Genomic DNA, 18,646 nt, shown 5'->3' on the forward strand with positions numbered 1-18,646 from the left:
GATGGGAAAGATAGAAGCCCCTTAGGCAATTTTGAAGCCTTTTTGGCTTTATATGTTCCCAAAAGTGAGTAAATGGTCCTATTTCATTGATTTCAATTCATAGAAACCAAAATATAAGTTAATAATGGATGTTATGTGTTTTATTTCTATAATTTGAACCAATACATGAAAGATGGGAAAGATAGAAGCCCCTTAGGCAATTTTGAAGCCTTTTTGGCTTTATATGCTCCAAAAAGTGGGTAAATGGTCCTATTTCATTGATTTCAATTCATAGAAACCAAAATATAAGTTAATTATGGATGTTGTGTGTTTTATTTCTATAATTTGGACCAATACATGAAAGATGGGAAAGATAGAAGCCCCTTAGGCAAATTTGAAGCCTTTTTAGCTTTATATGCTACCAAAAGTGAGTAAATGGTCCTATTTCATTAATTTTAATTCATAGAAACCATAATATAAATTAATTATGGATGTTGTGTGTTTTATTTCTATAATTTGGACCAATACATGAAAGATGGGAAAGATAGAAGCCCCTTAGGCAATTTTAAAGCCTTTTTGGCTTTACATGCTCCCAAAAGTGAGTAAATGGTCCTATTTCATTAATTTCAATTCATAGAAACCAAAATATAAGTTAATTATGGATGTTATGTGTTTTATTTCTATATTTTGAGTTTTAATTCTATAATTTGGACCGTCACATTTATTCAAATGATTTTTTTATTATGGATTGTTTTTATTTTGTAACCTCATTTATATGGTTTTTATTTTTATTTTTTTTATAGGATTATTGTCCAAGGAAAGCCCCGTATGATGTTGACGAGTTGAATGTGGTTCAAGAACAATGGGCGCACTACTTTAGGACAAAGTATTTATTGAATGCATAACTATTTACTTAGGTAGAACATTAGTAATATTATTAGTGTTGTTCGTTGTATGTGTTGGATAAATTTATACAAGTTCTTATTTGTAATATTATACTAGAATTTTTATATTATGTCGTATTAATTTTTACGAATGTCGGTATAATTGTTTATCTACAGGAACAGGTTTATTATAACAGATTTTAATTAAAATATATTAATTATATATAAATACATGCTGCTGAAATTTAATCAAAAAAAAATTAAATTTAATGACTATTTGTAACGGGCAGGGGATTTGTCAGTTACAAATAAGCACTTATTCGTAACGGGCGTTTTTGTTGCCTGTTACAAATAAGTAATTAATTATATACCATAAAACCTTATTCGTAACGGACAGATGAAGTGTCCGTTACGAATAACCCATTATTCGTAACAGGCGTTTTTAGTGCCCGTTACGAATAAGGACTTATTTTAGTTCAAAAAAGGACTTATTCGTAACGGGCACCTGAAACGCCCGTTACGAATAACCAGTTATTTGTAACGGACTTTGTATATGTCCGTTACGAATAACCGGTTATTCGTAACGGACAACGCCCGTTACGAATAAAAATGGCCATCCGTAACGGCCGCATACGTAACGGACACTGCCCGTTACGGATGGGTCCTTTTTGCCTGTTACGGATGGCGTTTTTTCCACTAGTGGTGATTTTGATAATCTTGCCTATACCATATCATTGAATCCACTAAGAGTTTTTTTTTTTTTTTTTTTTTTTTTTTTTTTTTTTTTTTTTGAAGAACCAATAAGTTTTCTAATAACTACATATATCCTGTGTAACTGTGTTAGGGCCTGTTCTCATTGGCTGAAATGAGCTGTACTGAAGTGAACTGAATTGAACTTATTAATTAGTGATTTTTAACTACGAATTAGTGATCTTTGATTATTTATTATTATATATATGTATATATACAAATATACATATTAAAATATTTAAGAAAAATATACTATATAATTAAAATATTTATGAAAAATATATTAAAAACATGGAACCCAAAAACATTTTTAAAACATATACTATATAATTAAAAAATAAAATATTAAAATTACAAAAGAACACAAAACACTTTTTAAAAAATTCTCAAAATGAAAAAATAAAATAATAATAATAAAAAAAAAACAAAGAGTTGGGCCGGTCTTATTTAAAAATTAACTTGATCCTATTTTTACTCCTAGCTCGTCAAATAATGAAATATGGTATAATAGTCAGTAAGTGAAATATGGTATAACCGTATAATAGTCATTATTATTATTATTATTGTTGTTGTTGTTGTTGTTGTTGTCGTTGTTGTAATATAAGCTTTTTTTTTTGAACGGCAAGTAATAATATCATTAAATAATAGCCATAAGGCATCTACAATAATAAAGATCTGTAAACCACAGATTCAGAGAAAATACCATAATTTTTACAATAAAAATCATAACTAATTTGCATATTTGGCATAACTCATACTCCACCGCTTCAAGCTTGACTTGAGCTATGATTTTCGATGTCTTTGCATCTTTCCAAGTTGAGACCTAATATAAGCTTAAAAGTATGAAATTTGACTTTATATCATTAGCAATATCATTAGACATAAACTGAACTGAACTGAAATTAATCTGATGAGAACAGGCTCTTAATGCATAGGTAGATTGGGGGGGGGGGGGGGGTGTTTGGAAACTAGCTTTTCAGCTGGCTTTTGGCTTTTGACTTCTTCAAATTGGTCAAACAACCAAAAAATATGTTTGGTTATTGGCTTTTTAAGTAGCTGAAAAGCTGGCTTTTAAGCCAAAAGCTAGTCGGAGCAACTTTTGGCTTACGGCTTTTGGCTTGTTGACATTATTAACTTTTGATTAATAATAATTAGTCATAATAAATGATAATTAGTAATTAATAATTAGTAATTAATAGTTAATAGTTAATAATTAATAATTAATAGTTGATAATTAATAGTTAATAATTAATATTTTCTTTGAAATATAAATTATTAGTGTTTAATAATTATTATTTAATAAATAGTTTTTAATAATTAGTATTTAAAATATTAGTAATTTATAGTATATTATTATTGATAATTATCAATTTATAACTAAAACAATTATTGTTAATTAATAACCAATATTAATTAATTTATGAGTCAAAAAATAATTAATTAATTAAAATTATAATTAGTTATTAAAAAATTATTATCTATAATCAATAATTAATGTTAAAATAATTACTAATTAGTGTTATATAGTTTGACAACAGCTAGCACCTAATAAGCCAATTTACCAAACACTACAACTTTAGTCAAACAGCCAATTCAAAAGCCAATCTAAACAGCCAGTCAAATCAACCAACTAAAACAGTTCACAGCTAACAACCAACAGCCAATTGTCAAACAGACCTAAATACTGTGTACATACTAGTCCAAGGTAAAAATAACAATAACAAGTCATAAAAGATTATCATCTAAAACTTTCATTTTCGCAAAGCATAGATTCGTTGAGAGATGCGTAAGATGCTCCAAAAATCCAACACCTACACCACGAATAATTATAAAACCATTCTACTAGATTCGTAAAAATTCTCAGAAATTAACACTTTTTCGAACAGAGTTTCTTCAAACTCAAAATAAAATTCCCCCAAATTCTCTCTCCATAATTTCATGTCCATCTTGCCTTCTCACACCCATCAAGGTTCAGCATCATCGTCTTCGTCTTCCTCTGCTCAAAACCCTAATTTCAATCATGGCTTCCCAATCTCCATTGATGAACCTCAATCTCAACACCAACAAAGTTCTCTCTCTTCCCCGCAAACTCCACCTCTCGATTCGCTTCGGATCTCCGACCCTCAATCTGAAGCTTCCTTCCCCAATTCAATTTCAGGTGATTTTAGGGTTCTTACTGTCGAATTCGGATCAATTGAGCTAATTTAGGTTGTTTGTAGTACTTTTGAATTTGTTTCTTATTGCAATTTATTTTGGTGGTTGTGATTTTAGGTTCAATGGCTGAAACTGCAGGAACTTCTAATGGATCTTCCAAAAAGGTAAATTTCATAGATGTTTTTTTTCCTAGTTTTGTGTCATTGAATTGTTTTCTGAGGTCTATTTTGAATTCTTCGTGTTTTGCTGTATTATGATTGAGGTGAGGAAGTGGTAGTGTTGTATTATGAATGACTCAAATTACACATCCTTAATTAAATCACTTCAAAGTCGGAAAGTCGTTGGGCCGTGTTGGGGATAAGGATATGTATAAAGGTTCAGGTGGAATTTGCTGATGGCTTAACACTTCTCCAGTCCACCTCTGAATTTGAATACTCTGTGATGCTTAATTTAGTTAGAAAATACGAAATACCACAAGCCCCTCCATGAATACTAACTATTTCCATTGATTAATTAATGAAAGCTGGAAGTTCATAGTTCATTGAATAGATATTGCTCGCAGTGGCAGTGTATTACCATAGTGGATTACAGAAAACATTGGTTCACTTTCATTTATCAACTATGTGGGACAAGCAAATAGCAGAATAGAGGAGGGATAATCATTATGGAGTGAAGGGAGAAATCATAGATTAAGGATGTTAAGAACTGATTTCTTTTCATGTAACGTTCTATCTGTATCTTTTCTGTAAAACATTTTTGCATGTTGTTGTGGGGGTGGAGGGTGGTGTTTATTGTAAGTAGTTATATACTCTATTTTTTTTTTTTTTTGGAAATTGTATGATCTGAAAGAGTATGCATGTGCTTTTAAGTAGGTTGGAGGTGGTAGAACAAAATTCTCTCTCAAATGTTGAGCAAGTTCTTTGCCAGTATGAGTTTATGTGCGTGTATATGGATGTCATTTTATTTATTTATCTTTTGCACATTTTGATTATATACCCCTTATCTTTTTAGGTGATTGGACATGGGAGTTCAAATGGTAAGAAGACATCTAATCACAGTATCAACAGTAGAGTTCAATCTCACTCTGTTGCTCAAGGAGGAGTCGGGTCTCCTCCATCCAGTGGGGAAGTTTCTGGCTCTCCGCCAAATGGTAGAGCAAGTGGTTCTGCGCGGAGAAGGTATCAAACAGTAAGCGGTAATCACTTACTAAATTTTCAATATAATCCAATCTCTCGTGCTCAACCTAGGGGTCCTCCACTGAAAAAGCCTCAGAAGATTAAGCCTTACAACAAGGACCTTTTCCTCCAGGCTAACTACAAATTTGTTGTCTTGGATTCTGGAAGCTATACTATTGAATCTATGGATCCTGACAAAACATTACAGTGGGAGGATATAATATGTTTGAGATACTCAACTCCGCACCCTATTCAATGTCCAATTTGTTTGGATACTCCTCTCTGCCCGCAGATCACGTCTTGTGGACATATATTCTGTTTTCCATGTATCTTGCAATACTTACTTATGGGTGAGGAAAATCATAAAGCAGAATGCTGGAGAAAATGCCCACTCTGTTTTATGATGATATCCTCAAGGGATTTGTATACTATCTTTGCGGAAAATGTTACAGGCCACAATGTTGGTGATGTGCTAGAATTTATGCTTTTAACTCGGAAGAAAGACTCATTTTCTCTTCATGAAAAGGTCAAGGAAGGAACGAGTAGCAAGTCTTGTGACTCCTTTTCAAAGTTAATACTTACTTTGGATGTGGATCTCTCTGTTAGAGAAGCAATATCAGCATTGGATAATTGGCTAGCACGAGCTGAATCAGGGCTTGTTGATGACATAGAGAAGCTTCCATATGTTTGTGCTGCTATGGAACACTTGAAACAAAGAAAAAAATATTGGACTGCTCGTCGAAATTTCGGAGGCAGCAAATCCTCTGAAACTATTGATTGTGAACCTGTTAGCAGTATTTATCCTAACTGTAAAGATGATGAGCTTGGACAAGGAACTTCGTCTCCATCTATTCTTGATAACAAGGGGCCAAACAATGTAATGGCAGATGTTGTCCATGAAAGTGCTTGTTTAGTTCAGTCCTCTGAAAATGATGAATCACTTGAAGGACTTGATGTGTCCGTGTCCTCTTCATATGAAGAAAGCAAGACCTTGCTAACTCCAGTAGGTTCCCCGGGAGACACCAAGGAGAAGGAATCATACAATTTCTACCAGGTATGTGATCATTGTCTTATGCTCTTGCTAGTGTCGATATATGATATTCATACTACTATTAGCCATGGCTGTGTCAAGTGTCAACTGTTATTGACTTTGCTTGGTCAAAGGCATTGTTCATGTTGATGAATGTTCATGTACATCAATTATCTTTTAGAGCTGAATTAACGTGGTGAATTGTAATATAGATTTAATACTTCTGTATGAGGGTTGCAATTGATGTCACATTTGGACAGTTGCTTCAATAGATCTGAAGCTTAAATCTGGTTCTAATTCTTCCCAGATACCTATTCAATCTTAATGGGGTAAATGTACTTTTTTATATGTTACAGGCCGTTGATGGTCAGCCTATTATCCTTCATCCACTAAACATGAAGTCTCTTTTGCACCATTATGGTAGCTATGATCTGCTTCCTGCAAGGTATGCGGCATTCTGTGTTTTTGTTGGCTACAAAAAGAAAGACTTACTGTTCCCTCCAATACTTTTTGTTCTTCCCAATATGGCCAATATTAACTATTAAAGAGAACTTTTATAATTATTCAAATATAAATGAAAAATGATAGGCATGTGGGGTCTTGTTTGATTAGTCCCAATGAGTACTTTAATATCAATATTGATATATATTTTTTTTCTAACATGTAATTAAACATATTAACAATAAAAAAATGTGCTTTGTAAACGTGCCCAAAAAAGGGGGAAAAACATTTAGGATCGAAAGGATTATTTTTAGGGCTTCCTGGTTAAGGACAGTTTAATAGAGGTTTTTGATCCCTATGAGATTGCTTTAAATTGTGTGAATTAGTTATATTCTATCAATCCTCTTCATATGATGGCAATTTATATGCTATAACTAGTGCCTTCTGGGCCGACATTTTTGCCTCTGTGGACCGACATTGCCAAAATAATTGACCCTTCAGGTTTGGTTCTAAAACGTAAATGGTTTTGTAATGCATTACAATACTAGCAAGATATATTGCATAAAGTTAGAATGGGTTAAGTAAAGCTGGTAGATGGGTTGAGTTAATTATGGTACAATCTAGAATAGAAATAGAACTTTGATGATTTGATGATTGACAAGGTTCTCTTAGGGGGGAAATAGGAAGATTGCTCTAGTTTAATGCTTCCTCCGTTTCATATTAATTGACACACTTTCTTTAGGCGCTATTGCATATGCATTACATCAAATGGTTATATCTTCAATTATGCACAACAAAAAATAATACAAATTTCGTATTTGGAAAATAAACTTTGAGACAAATCAAACAAGACCCCACTTTACTATTGTTTTTCTTACAAATAAATCACGAAATGAAGGTAAAGTAAATAATGTGAAATACTGGCAAAAGTTAAACATATCAATTAAAATGAAACGGAGGAGTATATATTTGTGTTATGTCAGCTTTGGATATAAAATATGAAGAGAATTGAGGTGTACATCGCCTTCTTGGGATGAAATGTGTTTACCTACAGTTCTCTCTACGGTGGGCTAAGGTTTAAGCCCTTAAACCCTAATGTTTTGAGGTAGTTCACGTGGTGTACCATCAGTTCTAGGTAGCACCGATATAGATACAGATACAGAATCGGGGACAGGTACAGGGACAAAAAACGGCAAAATCAATATTACAAAAAAAAAAAGGGGTACGTCATGGATATGACAAATATTTATAAAATAATATTATAAATCCACCTATTTTTTGGAGAATCCACACATAAAGTGACTCATATGAGTTGAAAAGTTAATAGTCTATCACCTTTAAAATAAAATAATAATAATAAAAACGAGTAAAATAGGAAAAGGAAGAGTTGTGTACAATTGTACACGGTTTTACTGCATGTGGACTACTACCTCTTTACAGCTTTACTCCTAAAAGTCCTAATCAAGATATAAAAAAAAGGAAAAGAAAAAAAACCTAGTTAACTTTCTTTCGCCTCTTGACATTACTCGGAGTAGTTGCTGACGAGCATGGTGTTGGAAGTTGACCCACGGCCCAACAACTCTCTCTTTCACACAAACTGACGCGTTAGCAGACAATCGCAATTTGTCAACATAGACAAAGACCACTTTTTAGGGTTCTAGAGATTTTCGGTTTTTAGGTAAGTATAAGGGTTTTTTCTAGAATGGCCTGGGCTCGGTTGGGTTGGGGATGTCGAAAAATAGCCGTAATGTCCTTGAAACGTCCCCATCTCTCATCCTTGCCATACCCAAAAATCCTTCGTGTACCACTTTTCAAGGAAACATTAGGGACATATTTTTGCCATCCTCGTACTGTACCAGTCCCCTAGCCATCCCCGGTACAGGAAACGGCCTAAAAATGCCGTACCTGTGCTTCCTAGCATCTATTTGCCATAGGTTGTGGTATGCTTCAATTGTCAATTGGATGCTTATCTAAATCAAATAGAGAAAGGGTGGAGAAAGAGAGGATGATCATTATTGCATTCATATAATCATGTCAACATTTGGGATGACAATCATAAACCAAATATGCTTGTCTAGCTGTCTTACCTCTTTTTCTATGGCACATTTTTGGTAATGGTTCCGCATTGGATTTGATAGAATATAGGCGATTTGCTGGTTTAGTTAGATAGTTCTCATGTTTTTTCAATTTGTCATTGCTTTAGTTCCCTCTTGGAAATTGTTTAAAGTTTCTGTTGGATGTTGGGTGGCCCTGGGGGATGCTTTCACGTTATGCTTAAATGTCTAGAGACTTGATACTATTGACCCATGTTTATGCTCTCTTTAAGTTCTCTTGATACTAATATCTATAGACTTGATACTTTTGTAACAGCTATGTTTACCTTTCTATTAGGTTCACTCCTATAAATGATATGGACACTCTAACAACTATATACTATAACAACCACCAACAATGACTTGAGTCACCTTCTCTATTGCCTACTATTCTACATTTGTAACTTTAATTAAATCCTTTTTTTTATATATAATTTTTTTTATTTTTTTTATTTATTTATTTATTTTTTTTTTTATTTTTTTTATCTTTCATCCTTTCTATTATTCTTATTTGATTCTTTGACTATGCCTACAATATTTGGTATTTTCTTATCATCTAACATTTTTTTTACTACCTCCGTTTCATATTATTTGCAACGATTTGACATAAAGTAGAGAGGAAAAATGTCTAATCATTGAAACGGAGGTAGTAATTTATTTTTTCCTTGTCTTACATTAGATATAAAAAGTACCCTAGGATCAACAATCACGCAATTTTTCAGAAGTCAATTAAATTGCCTAAAATTAAATGCTGACCACAGTGTTTGTAATGCCTCCTTCTAGACCACATACTTTGCTGACTGCTAATGTATACAAGACATAAATGATAGAGTATAAAACATATTCCTAATGATGGTTGATGCTATCGTGTGAGGGGGCGTGATAGAGTATAAAACATATTTATGGGCCTCAACCAGTATCTTGAGCTTTTGGTTGAGATGGTCCTTTACTATTAAAAGCATGAGTTAGAAAGAATCAGTGTTTGCAGGAAGTTAGTAGAGGTGACAGGTGAGTGGAATACTAGGGGGACTCGTGTGCGAGTGTGTGACATATCTGTTTTCTTTACCTTGGGATTTGGAAGAGTAATAGAGATTTTTAAGCTATCATATCCTATTTTATTCTGCAACTTTTCCTTTTCCTTTGAATTTCAGTTCATACAGTGTTGCAACTAAAATGGGATGAAGGCAATATCTAATATTGGCATCCTTATCAGAGACCAATTTTCAATCAATCAATCAATCAAAGCCTTAATCCCAAAAGTGGGGTCGGCTAACATGAACCAAATTTGATTATTCCGTGTAGTCATCAACATAAATCTTTCTCCTCCATCCCTTACGATCCAAAACTTCATCCTCACGTAAATCCATGCACTTCATATCCTTCCTCACTCCTTCCAACCAAGTCATCTTTGGTCTCCCTCTTCCTCGTTTAATCCCTCCATGGTCCCACTCTTCCACTCTTCGCACCGGTGCACCCTCGGGTCTCCGTCTTACATGTCCAAACCAACGCAGACGATTTTCCCTTAATTTATCTATAATGCCCGCCACACCTACTTTCTTGCGAATAACCTCATTTCTGATTCTATCTCTTAAAGTGTTTCCACACATCCACCTTAACATGCGCATTTCCGTAACCTCCATCTTTTTAATATGCTCTTTCTTAGAAGCCCAACATTCTGTACCATAGAGCAACACTGGTCTTATGGCAGTCCTGTAGAATTTTCCCTTCAACTTTAAGGGAATGCTGCGGTCGCATAGCACTCCCGTGGCCGCTCTCCATTTAAGCCACCCTGACTTAATCCTGTGGGTCACGTCTTGATCAATGTCACCATTCTTCTGGATGATCGACCCTAGGTACTTAAAACATTCACTCATGGTCAAATCCTTTCCATCCAAACTCACCACTTCATTGCTTGTCCCCCTCTGAGTGCCAAAACGACATACCAAATATTCAGTCTTACTCCGACTTAGCTTAAACCCTCTAGATTCCAACCTTTGCCTCCATTGCTCCAACTTGACATTAACCCCATCCTTAGTCTCATCCACCAAAACGATATCATCTGCGAACAGCATACACCATGGAACCTCATCTTGAATTGGTCTAGTTAATTCGTCTAGAACCGTTGCAAAAAGAAAAGGGCTTAATGCAGACCCTTGATGCAATCCGATTGTAATAGGGAAATCTTTTGTCAACCCTCCGCATGTCCTCACATTTGTTGACACATCCCGATACATATCCTTAACTAGGTCTACATACCTTCGTGGGATACCTTTCTTCAACATTGCCCACCAAAGTATCTCTCTTGGCACCTTGTCATATGCCTTCTCTAAATCAATAAAGACCATATGAAGATCTTTCTTCTTTACCCTATAAAACTCCATCATTTGTCTTATCAAATGGATTGCCTCCATAGTAGATCTCCCAGGCATAAAACCAAATTGGTTATCTGAAATGCTTGTGCATGCCCTCAACCTTTGTTCAATCACCCTTTCCCACAACTTCATAGTATGGCTCATAAGCTTAATTCCTCGATAGTTAGAACAATCTTGAGCGTCTCCTTTGTTTTTATAAACCGGGACCAAGGTGCTCTTCCTCCAATCTTGTGGGATCCTTGTAGCCGTCCATATCTTGTTGAAAAGGTTTGTTAACCAATCAATACCAATCTTACCCAAACACCTCCACACCTCTATCGGTACCCCATCAGGGCCAACCGCCTTCTTAGGTTTCATCTTCCTCAGTGCAATCTCCACCTCTACTCTCCTAATCCTTCGCACATACTCCATGTTGATTTCTTCATCACTCATAGAGGTATCTCCTATCACAACTCCATTACTTCCATTAAATAATTCATCGAAGTACCCCTTCCACCTGTCCTTGATGCCCTCCTCTTGCACTAGGACCATTTGGTTCTTATCTTTGACACACTTCACCATGCCAATATCCTTCCTTGCCTCTTGTCTTCTCTTTGCCATCTTATAAATGATCCTTTCTCCCTCCTTGGAATCAAGCTTTTCATAAACCTCCTGATATGCCTTTTCTTTTGCTTGGCGAACAGCTGCCTTTGCCTTACTCTTAGCCTCCTTATACGCTGCAAAGGTTTCATCACTCCTACATTTTCCTAAGGCTTGATAGCATTCCCTTTTTTGCTTAATTACTGCTTTCACCTCTTCATTCCACCACGAAGTATCTCTCTGTACCGAAGTTCTTCCCCTTACTTCCCCTAAGACCTCTTTGGCCACTCTTAGGAAACAGTTCTTCATTCGTAACCAGGTCATGTCCGGATCCACCTCTCCATCCCAATCCGCTTCTTCAATTACCTTTTCTGTAAAAACCTTAGCTTTTGCATCCCTTAGGGTCCACCATCTTATCCTTGGTTCTTCTTGTCTAACTTTTTTCTTCGCCTTCTCTTTCAGACGAATAGTCATTACCAATAGCCGGTGTTGGGTGACCACACTCTCCCCTGGGATAACCTTACAGTTTATGCAACTTTGTCTATCTATGCTCCTTGTGAGCAGGAAGTCTATTTGAGTTGCATTTGCTCCATTCCGAAAAGTTATCAAGTGTGAATCCCTCTTCTTAAACCAAGTATTAGCCAAAATTAAATCATATGATTGGGCAAAATCCATAATAGCTTCACCACCGGCGTCCCTCTGCCCATACCCAAAGCCTCCATGGACACTCTCATAGCCATCTCGGCTCGCCCCAACGTGCCCATTTAGATCCCCTCCAATATATAACTTCTCTGAGTGGTGGACACCCTGCACCACCTCGTCTAGGTCCTCCCAAAATTGTCGTTTCTCTTCTGCATCTAAACCCACTTGGGGAGCATAAGCACTGATAACATTCACAATCTCCTTGCCACATAGCAACTTCAGCCTTATCAACCTATCGTTCTTCCGATAGACCTCGATCACCTCTTTTGCCAACCTCTCATCGAGAACCACACCAACTCCGTTCCTAGCTCCACCATTCCTTGTTCTGTGGCTCGTTTCTTGCCCAACATACCATACCTTATACCCCAAAACCAAGCCTCGAGCTCCTTCTCCTGTCCATCTTGTCTCTTGGAGGCACATGATGTTCACGCGTCGTCTTTTCATTACTTCTACCAATTCTGCTGATTTTCCCGTAAGAGACCCCACATTCCAAGAACCAATCCGCAAACTAAATTCTTTTCTCCCACGCTCCCTCCTGATCCCAACTCCAAGTCCTTGATTATTTGACACCACAATTGGGCAATATGGCGCGTCGCTTCTGGGCGACGACCTAGCAACCCTTACATACTTATCACTGCACCCGGGTCTGGGAAGTGCAGCGCGTCGCTCAGTAGGGAACGCCCCAATGGCACGCCCTTGCTCATTTGACACCACACTCGGGCAATGTGGCGCGTCGCTTCTGGGCGACGACCTAGCAACCCTTGCATACTTATCACTACACCCGGGTCTAGGAAGTGCAGCGCGTCGCTGAGTAGGGAACGCCCCCACGAAAATATCTGTTTGGCTCATGTCATGGGATGTGACGAAGTTTTATACTGGCTGTCACTGGCCTACCGTAACCCTCCTCCTTTATCAGAGACCAATTTTCTAGTGACAAAATTCTTGGAATGGAACTTTGGAAGGATTATGATTGATATTATTTATATGTAAAAATAAAATTTGCAGCTCTGTTGATCAGCATTTAAGTTCACTTTGATATTGATTCATGGCAAGCATTTTCAGTGTAAACTGGTCTTCTTGTCTTTGCAATCATTATTGTACTTTTTACCAGCATGCATTACCCCATATTCTGATTAAGCTGCATGAATTCTAGAGTGAGTGGGAAAATATTACAATTGGAGTCTGTGACTCAGTCTGAGGCCATGAGGAGGCGCTACCGCTACTTGAGCCATTTTCCTTTGACGACCACATTTCAGGTAATACTATAATGCTGTACTTGGGTTTTTTTTTAATGGGTTTGGATCTTGTCCTAATTCTAAAAGTGTTAACAGCTATGTGAAATTGACTTAAAAGAAATCTTGCCTGCTGAAGCCTTGGCTCCTTTCAGAGATGATTTAAAGAAACGTGAAAGGCAGAGAAAGCAGCTCGCCAGAAAGGTATTGATATTTGATTTATTTATCTTAAGTTTTTTTGCTTTCTGCTGTCTTATAAAGATATATCAACTGGCGAGTAACGTTGTGCCTGAACTTATGATGAAGTGTGGTGCTTGGAATATATATTTTGAGGAGTACTTTCCATTCTTATCTCATGACATTAGTTCTGTCTAAACCTGCTGTAGAAAAAAAAAGAGATGTCAGACCTTCCTTCTGTAAATTTAACAATCATAAATTTTTTAAAAAAAAAAATATTGACAAGAATAAATTTTGCTATATTCTCGTATTTGATTTTTCTATTGGTGATTGGCTTTTTAACACTCTGTTGGTGTCTTGGTGAGAATGGCAGCAGTTAATTATCTAGCTCTTTGATGTGGTTATCTTCCGTTCCTCATTGCTATGTATGGTGTGTGGGGTAAATGATAATTTGTGTGCCATGGGTTATTAAATCATCTGTGAATTCTACGTGTTTTCCGTGATCAGACTGAATTACATAGATTGGACATTTTTAAATTTTCTCCTGTCGGCAATTTTGCACATGCAGGAACACGAGGATAAAATCAAAGCTGAAGCTGATACTTCATATTCCCTACCTGTTCATTACAATAATAATATGCAAGCTTATGATAGCTCATCTACTTTCTCCATGGATGACTTTGAAGGTAATAGTATGTTCTAGATTTTGTCATCCTCACACAAGTTTAATCTACTTAGAAATTTCTTTATTGTGTACTTTGAAACCAATTGGTATTTTTGGCTCAACACGTAATTTCCAAAAAGTTGAAAAAAGAAGCTTGTAAGGTTAGCTGGTTGTGAAATTTTAGCCTAATGAGTACTGATAACTTTGACATAATGTCTAAACTTTACATATCTTCCTGTCCAATTAGCTACCCTATTCTATTACTTATTTCGCATTTCACTTGCTCATAACAAAACAGCTACAAGTTATTAGCCAATACTATGGAACACTTTTTTTATAAATAGCTAATACAAACATCTAGTCAAAACATCTTATGCAACCAACTAGTCAAATTAGCTAATGCAACCAGCTCTTAACAACCAAACATAACTTAGACTATTGGGAAACAACTTTTTTGTGATTTGCTTCCTTTTTTGTAGTTCTCCAATGTTCTGCTCTATGCAACAGTTTGCTGTTCTGAATATTTTGGTGGCTTGTTTATAAGATCCCATCATATAGTTTCTATCTTGGTTAAAATCATCACATCAAGTTAACAAGTTAATAATTCCATAATTATAAAGTATTGATGATTGCAAGTTCACTGATAGATTTGTTTTATGATTCAGCTCTTGGAAGTCTTGCCTCAACAGTGGCGGCATCAAGCCCGTCAGTTCAAGGACGACAATTATTCTCAAATGTTGCGAGGCTGGGTTTTGCAGCAGGGTGTGGTTCTCCTTCCTTGCATATTCAAGAATCTGCACCTGAAGCTGATGTTGGAAGAACTAGTTCTTCCACCGGGATTAATGGTACTCTATTCTTAGTAACTTGAGCCATTTACATATGCAGTATTGGGAACTATCATGTTTGATCTGGATTATAAAGTAACTGCCACCATGCTCCATTACCTTAGTCTTGCTACTTAATATTGGAGAAAGCAGTATTAGCCGCTTTCTTGTGTATATAGATCATTGGATAATAAGCTTGTTATCTGGTAGATGATGGGGTGGTCATTTTTAGCTTCAAGCTGGGTGTATTGAGCTGTTTTTCTACCACTGCAATAATCGATATAAATATAAATTGTGATCTGATTTAAGGATTTCGTGCTTGTGTAGGGTCAACAAATCAAGGTGCCCAGACTGTACACTCGTTTGCAAATGTAATTTCCCGGGAGAGACCAGAGACACGCAAGACCAATGAAACAGGGAAGAAGGGTAAGAAATCAAGTCGTGTACTCCTTTCTACTGCTGGTGGTCGCCGCTACTAGAAATCTGCCTTAAACCGTTCATAAACCCCCTCTTCTGCCATCATATTCTGTATTATATGACGACTAAGTTCTAGTTTGTGGTGAGTTTAAGTTCAAGCAATAAAATATGGTTAGGATTTGTATACATATTTATTGATTTCATGTGAATGCAACAAAAGCTTGTCAATGGCTTATAAAATGTCATAACTAAGCCTAAGTGACTATCAATGCTTGCTGATTTTTCCTACTGTATTTGTTAGCATCCTGTCTTCCTGAGACGTGGAAATCTATTTGCCGTTCATAAAGATGATTCATGATTATTATTATATAAAGGACGATTGTGTACTAAAGTTTCCAGACGGTAACTCCTGAGGAATTGAAGATATTTATTTATTTGTTTATTTTAACTAGGTTAGTATATTAAAGGTATTCAGTAATATTTCCTTTGGGTAGATATGGAATATGATTTTCAAATTGGAAAGAAAATATCATAAGTTATGCGGTAGTAAATAGTTTACTTAAAGATTTTGCAAAAAAAAAAAAAAAAAAAAAAGGTGGGAAAATTTTTAATAAGGTAATGACAAGTGTTATGGAAGGATTTGCTTTTAATATAGGTTAATAGATATATTTTGATGAGTGGATTTATAATAAGTATGAAATCAAGGCCTTATTTGGATTCTAATGAGCTAGCATGTCGCCAAGCCACTAGAAATTTTTCAAGCGAGCTTAGTTGGGGCTTATTCTATAACTAGGGGATCCTACGTGCGCGGTATAGGTAGTGTTTCAAGTTGAGATATTGCAAATAGTCTTAATACCTTATGCAAGTTTCAAGGTAATCGTATTTGAAATCAAATTTTGCTGAGTGTATTTGTAGTTTAGAGTTATCCCTCCCCCCTCCAAAAATAAATTTTAAAAAATAAAATAAAATTATTGACAGAAATAAGCTTGCATTATTCCGAACAAGTATCAAAGAAAGCAACTTGTTTAATTTTTTGTATAATTGTATAATGTCATAATTACAATTAAATTAACTTTCAATTATAGGTTCGTGACAATACAGTACTATTAGTTGTGAAGAACTGCAAAAGTTACTTCTTTTGTGTCTTGCAAACACCTCCAATGCAATTAGTCTTAATACCTTATGCATGTTTCAAGGTAATTATATTTGAAATCAAATTTTGTCGAGTCTATTTGTAGTGTAGAGTTATCCCTCCCCCCTCCAAAAAAAATTTTTAAAAAAAAATAAAATACTATCGACAGAAATAAGCTTGCATTATATCGAACAAGTATCAAAGAAAAGGAACATGTTTAATTTTTTGTATAGATGTAAAATGTTATAATTACAATTAAATTAACTTTCAATTATAGGTTCGTGACAATACAGTACCAGTAATTGTGAAGAACTGAAAATGTGACTTCTTTTGTGTCCTACAAGCACCTCCAATGCATCAAGAAATGTGGCTTTTGCACCGGGATGGGTATACATGAGTTCTGGTTACTGTATTTGACCAACCTTTGTCTTAGCTTCTACTCATATGATCTTTCGGATTTCACTTTCAAAAACTTTTAATAAACCAATACCCTTGTAAACTTAATATCAAAAGCATGGACATCAGTTTTCTCTTACTGCAGTCTCCGAAATCCAACCTGATTCACTAACCTACACTTGAGCCTGATTTCTCATATCAATTTCAGTTTCCAACTAAAGATGACTAACTTGCTTTTCCTCTTCACATCTCCCTGCAGCACAGTTGCTTTTGCACTAAATTGGACAAATGCTTGCTTCCATAGTTCCTTGTGCTTCATATAGAAAATAATGTAAAATTGAATACTTATAAAGGTTAAAAAAATCCCAGAATAATTAAAGCTAAAAAATAAAGAATGTGCACTTATCAGGTTATCATAGTGGTCTGGATTCATTCGAGAATCGGTCTAGAGTCGATAGTGTCAATAGTTTCATCTAAGCTTCTAAAGAATCAGAACACATGATTCCTATGGCACAAGCTATAGTAGCGTCTATTTGTGAATAATGTGTAAGCATCTTATCCTTGAATTAGTTCTCTATACAATTGTGCATGCAAATAACATAATTAGACTGAAAAAATAATAAAGCTAGAGGTATAGGGTTGAAGTTAATAGTATCAATAAACTTATCTAAGCTTTAGAACACATGACTGCAAGTAAAAGTCACAAAAACATTGGTTTTAGTTAAATTTCGATGTAGAATATCCAAGAAACCAGTTAAATTGTTAGATTTCCAGGCAGTCATCAAGCGCAAAAGTGACAATGCATGACTACCTTTTAGAAGACCACAAACACATTGAAGCCATGTCTCTCCCTCTCAGCTTGTTAAGCCTCTCAATCACATCTGTAAACAAAAACACACAGATACATATATCAGCATCATGGTACCAAAAAGTTAGCAAAAATACAAAGAGGCTCTATGTAATTGAAAAAAATCTTGAAACATATTCTTAAATTTACGGAAAGCGGTTACAATTTGAGAGTTCGATTTGGTCGAAAAGACGAAAAGTTAGGCCAAACTTTTTAGTTTACAAAGGAAAATAAAAATTCAAGCGAAATGTTAAATTAAACAAAAAAAAAAAACTCCAATAAGGAAGTATGAGATTAGAACCTATAAATTAATGACAAAGACATTAAGAAGCAGAACAAGATAGTTTAAAAATGAACACAAATTTCAATCGAATTTATTATAATAGGAGAAACAAAATTTCAGTCAGGGTGAGAATGAATTTCTATCAGAAGCGGGCACCATTCGGAAGGTGGAAAGGCAAAAGCAAAGTAATCCTAAATTGATTATACTGACAAGTGAACAATTAAATTAATGATAAACCTAGATTGTGAAATTGATATTCAATTATAACAAATTAACAATAAAAAAAATAACTCACCCTAGAAACTACTTCAATGGATAAGACAAAGCTCGGTAGGTTCTTCAATGGAGAACTAATAGTTTGCTTCAATTGAGGATAGAGGTAGAGGGGAAGGAGAAAAGGGTGCAATTATGAGTTATGAGGAAGACACAGGAAAAGCATTACTAAATCACATTAAAACGGGGTGTTTGGTAAGCGGGATGGGATTGAATGGGATAGGAAGGTGTGATAAGAAGAT

The 18,646-nt window shown here is 35.3% G+C and overlaps 1 protein-coding gene and 1 long non-coding RNA gene across 2 annotated transcripts; one reads left to right on the forward strand and one right to left on the reverse strand.

The window, feature by feature from the left end:
• The first annotated feature begins 3,370 nt into the window (after positions 1 to 3,370).
• On the forward strand, positions 3,371 to 15,879 carry LOC145564017 (uncharacterized). The gene is made up of 9 exons (XM_081624386.1): positions 3,371 to 3,771; positions 3,885 to 3,931; positions 4,779 to 5,996; positions 6,329 to 6,417; positions 13,313 to 13,415; positions 13,491 to 13,595; positions 14,137 to 14,254; positions 14,898 to 15,077; positions 15,384 to 15,879. The coding sequence occupies exons 1-9, from the start codon at positions 3,552 to 3,554 to the stop codon at positions 15,533 to 15,535; spliced, it is 2,232 nt and encodes a 743-aa protein (XP_081480512.1). The 5' UTR covers positions 3,371 to 3,551; the 3' UTR covers positions 15,536 to 15,879.
• Positions 15,880 to 16,943: 1,064 nt separating this feature from the next.
• Positions 16,944 to 18,542, reverse strand: LOC145564018 (uncharacterized). The gene is made up of 3 exons (XR_014094715.1): positions 18,427 to 18,542; positions 17,813 to 17,882; positions 16,944 to 17,314 (listed from the first exon to the last, which is right to left on the reverse strand). It is a non-coding gene; the product is annotated as an uncharacterized LOC145564018 (long non-coding RNA).
• Positions 18,543 to 18,646: the final 104 nt, after the last annotated feature.

This window comes from Chenopodium album, chromosome 10 (assembly GCF_948465745.1).
Source record: "Chenopodium album chromosome 10, dcCheAlbu1.1, whole genome shotgun sequence".
NCBI lineage: Eukaryota > Viridiplantae > Streptophyta > Magnoliopsida > Caryophyllales > Amaranthaceae > Chenopodium > Chenopodium album.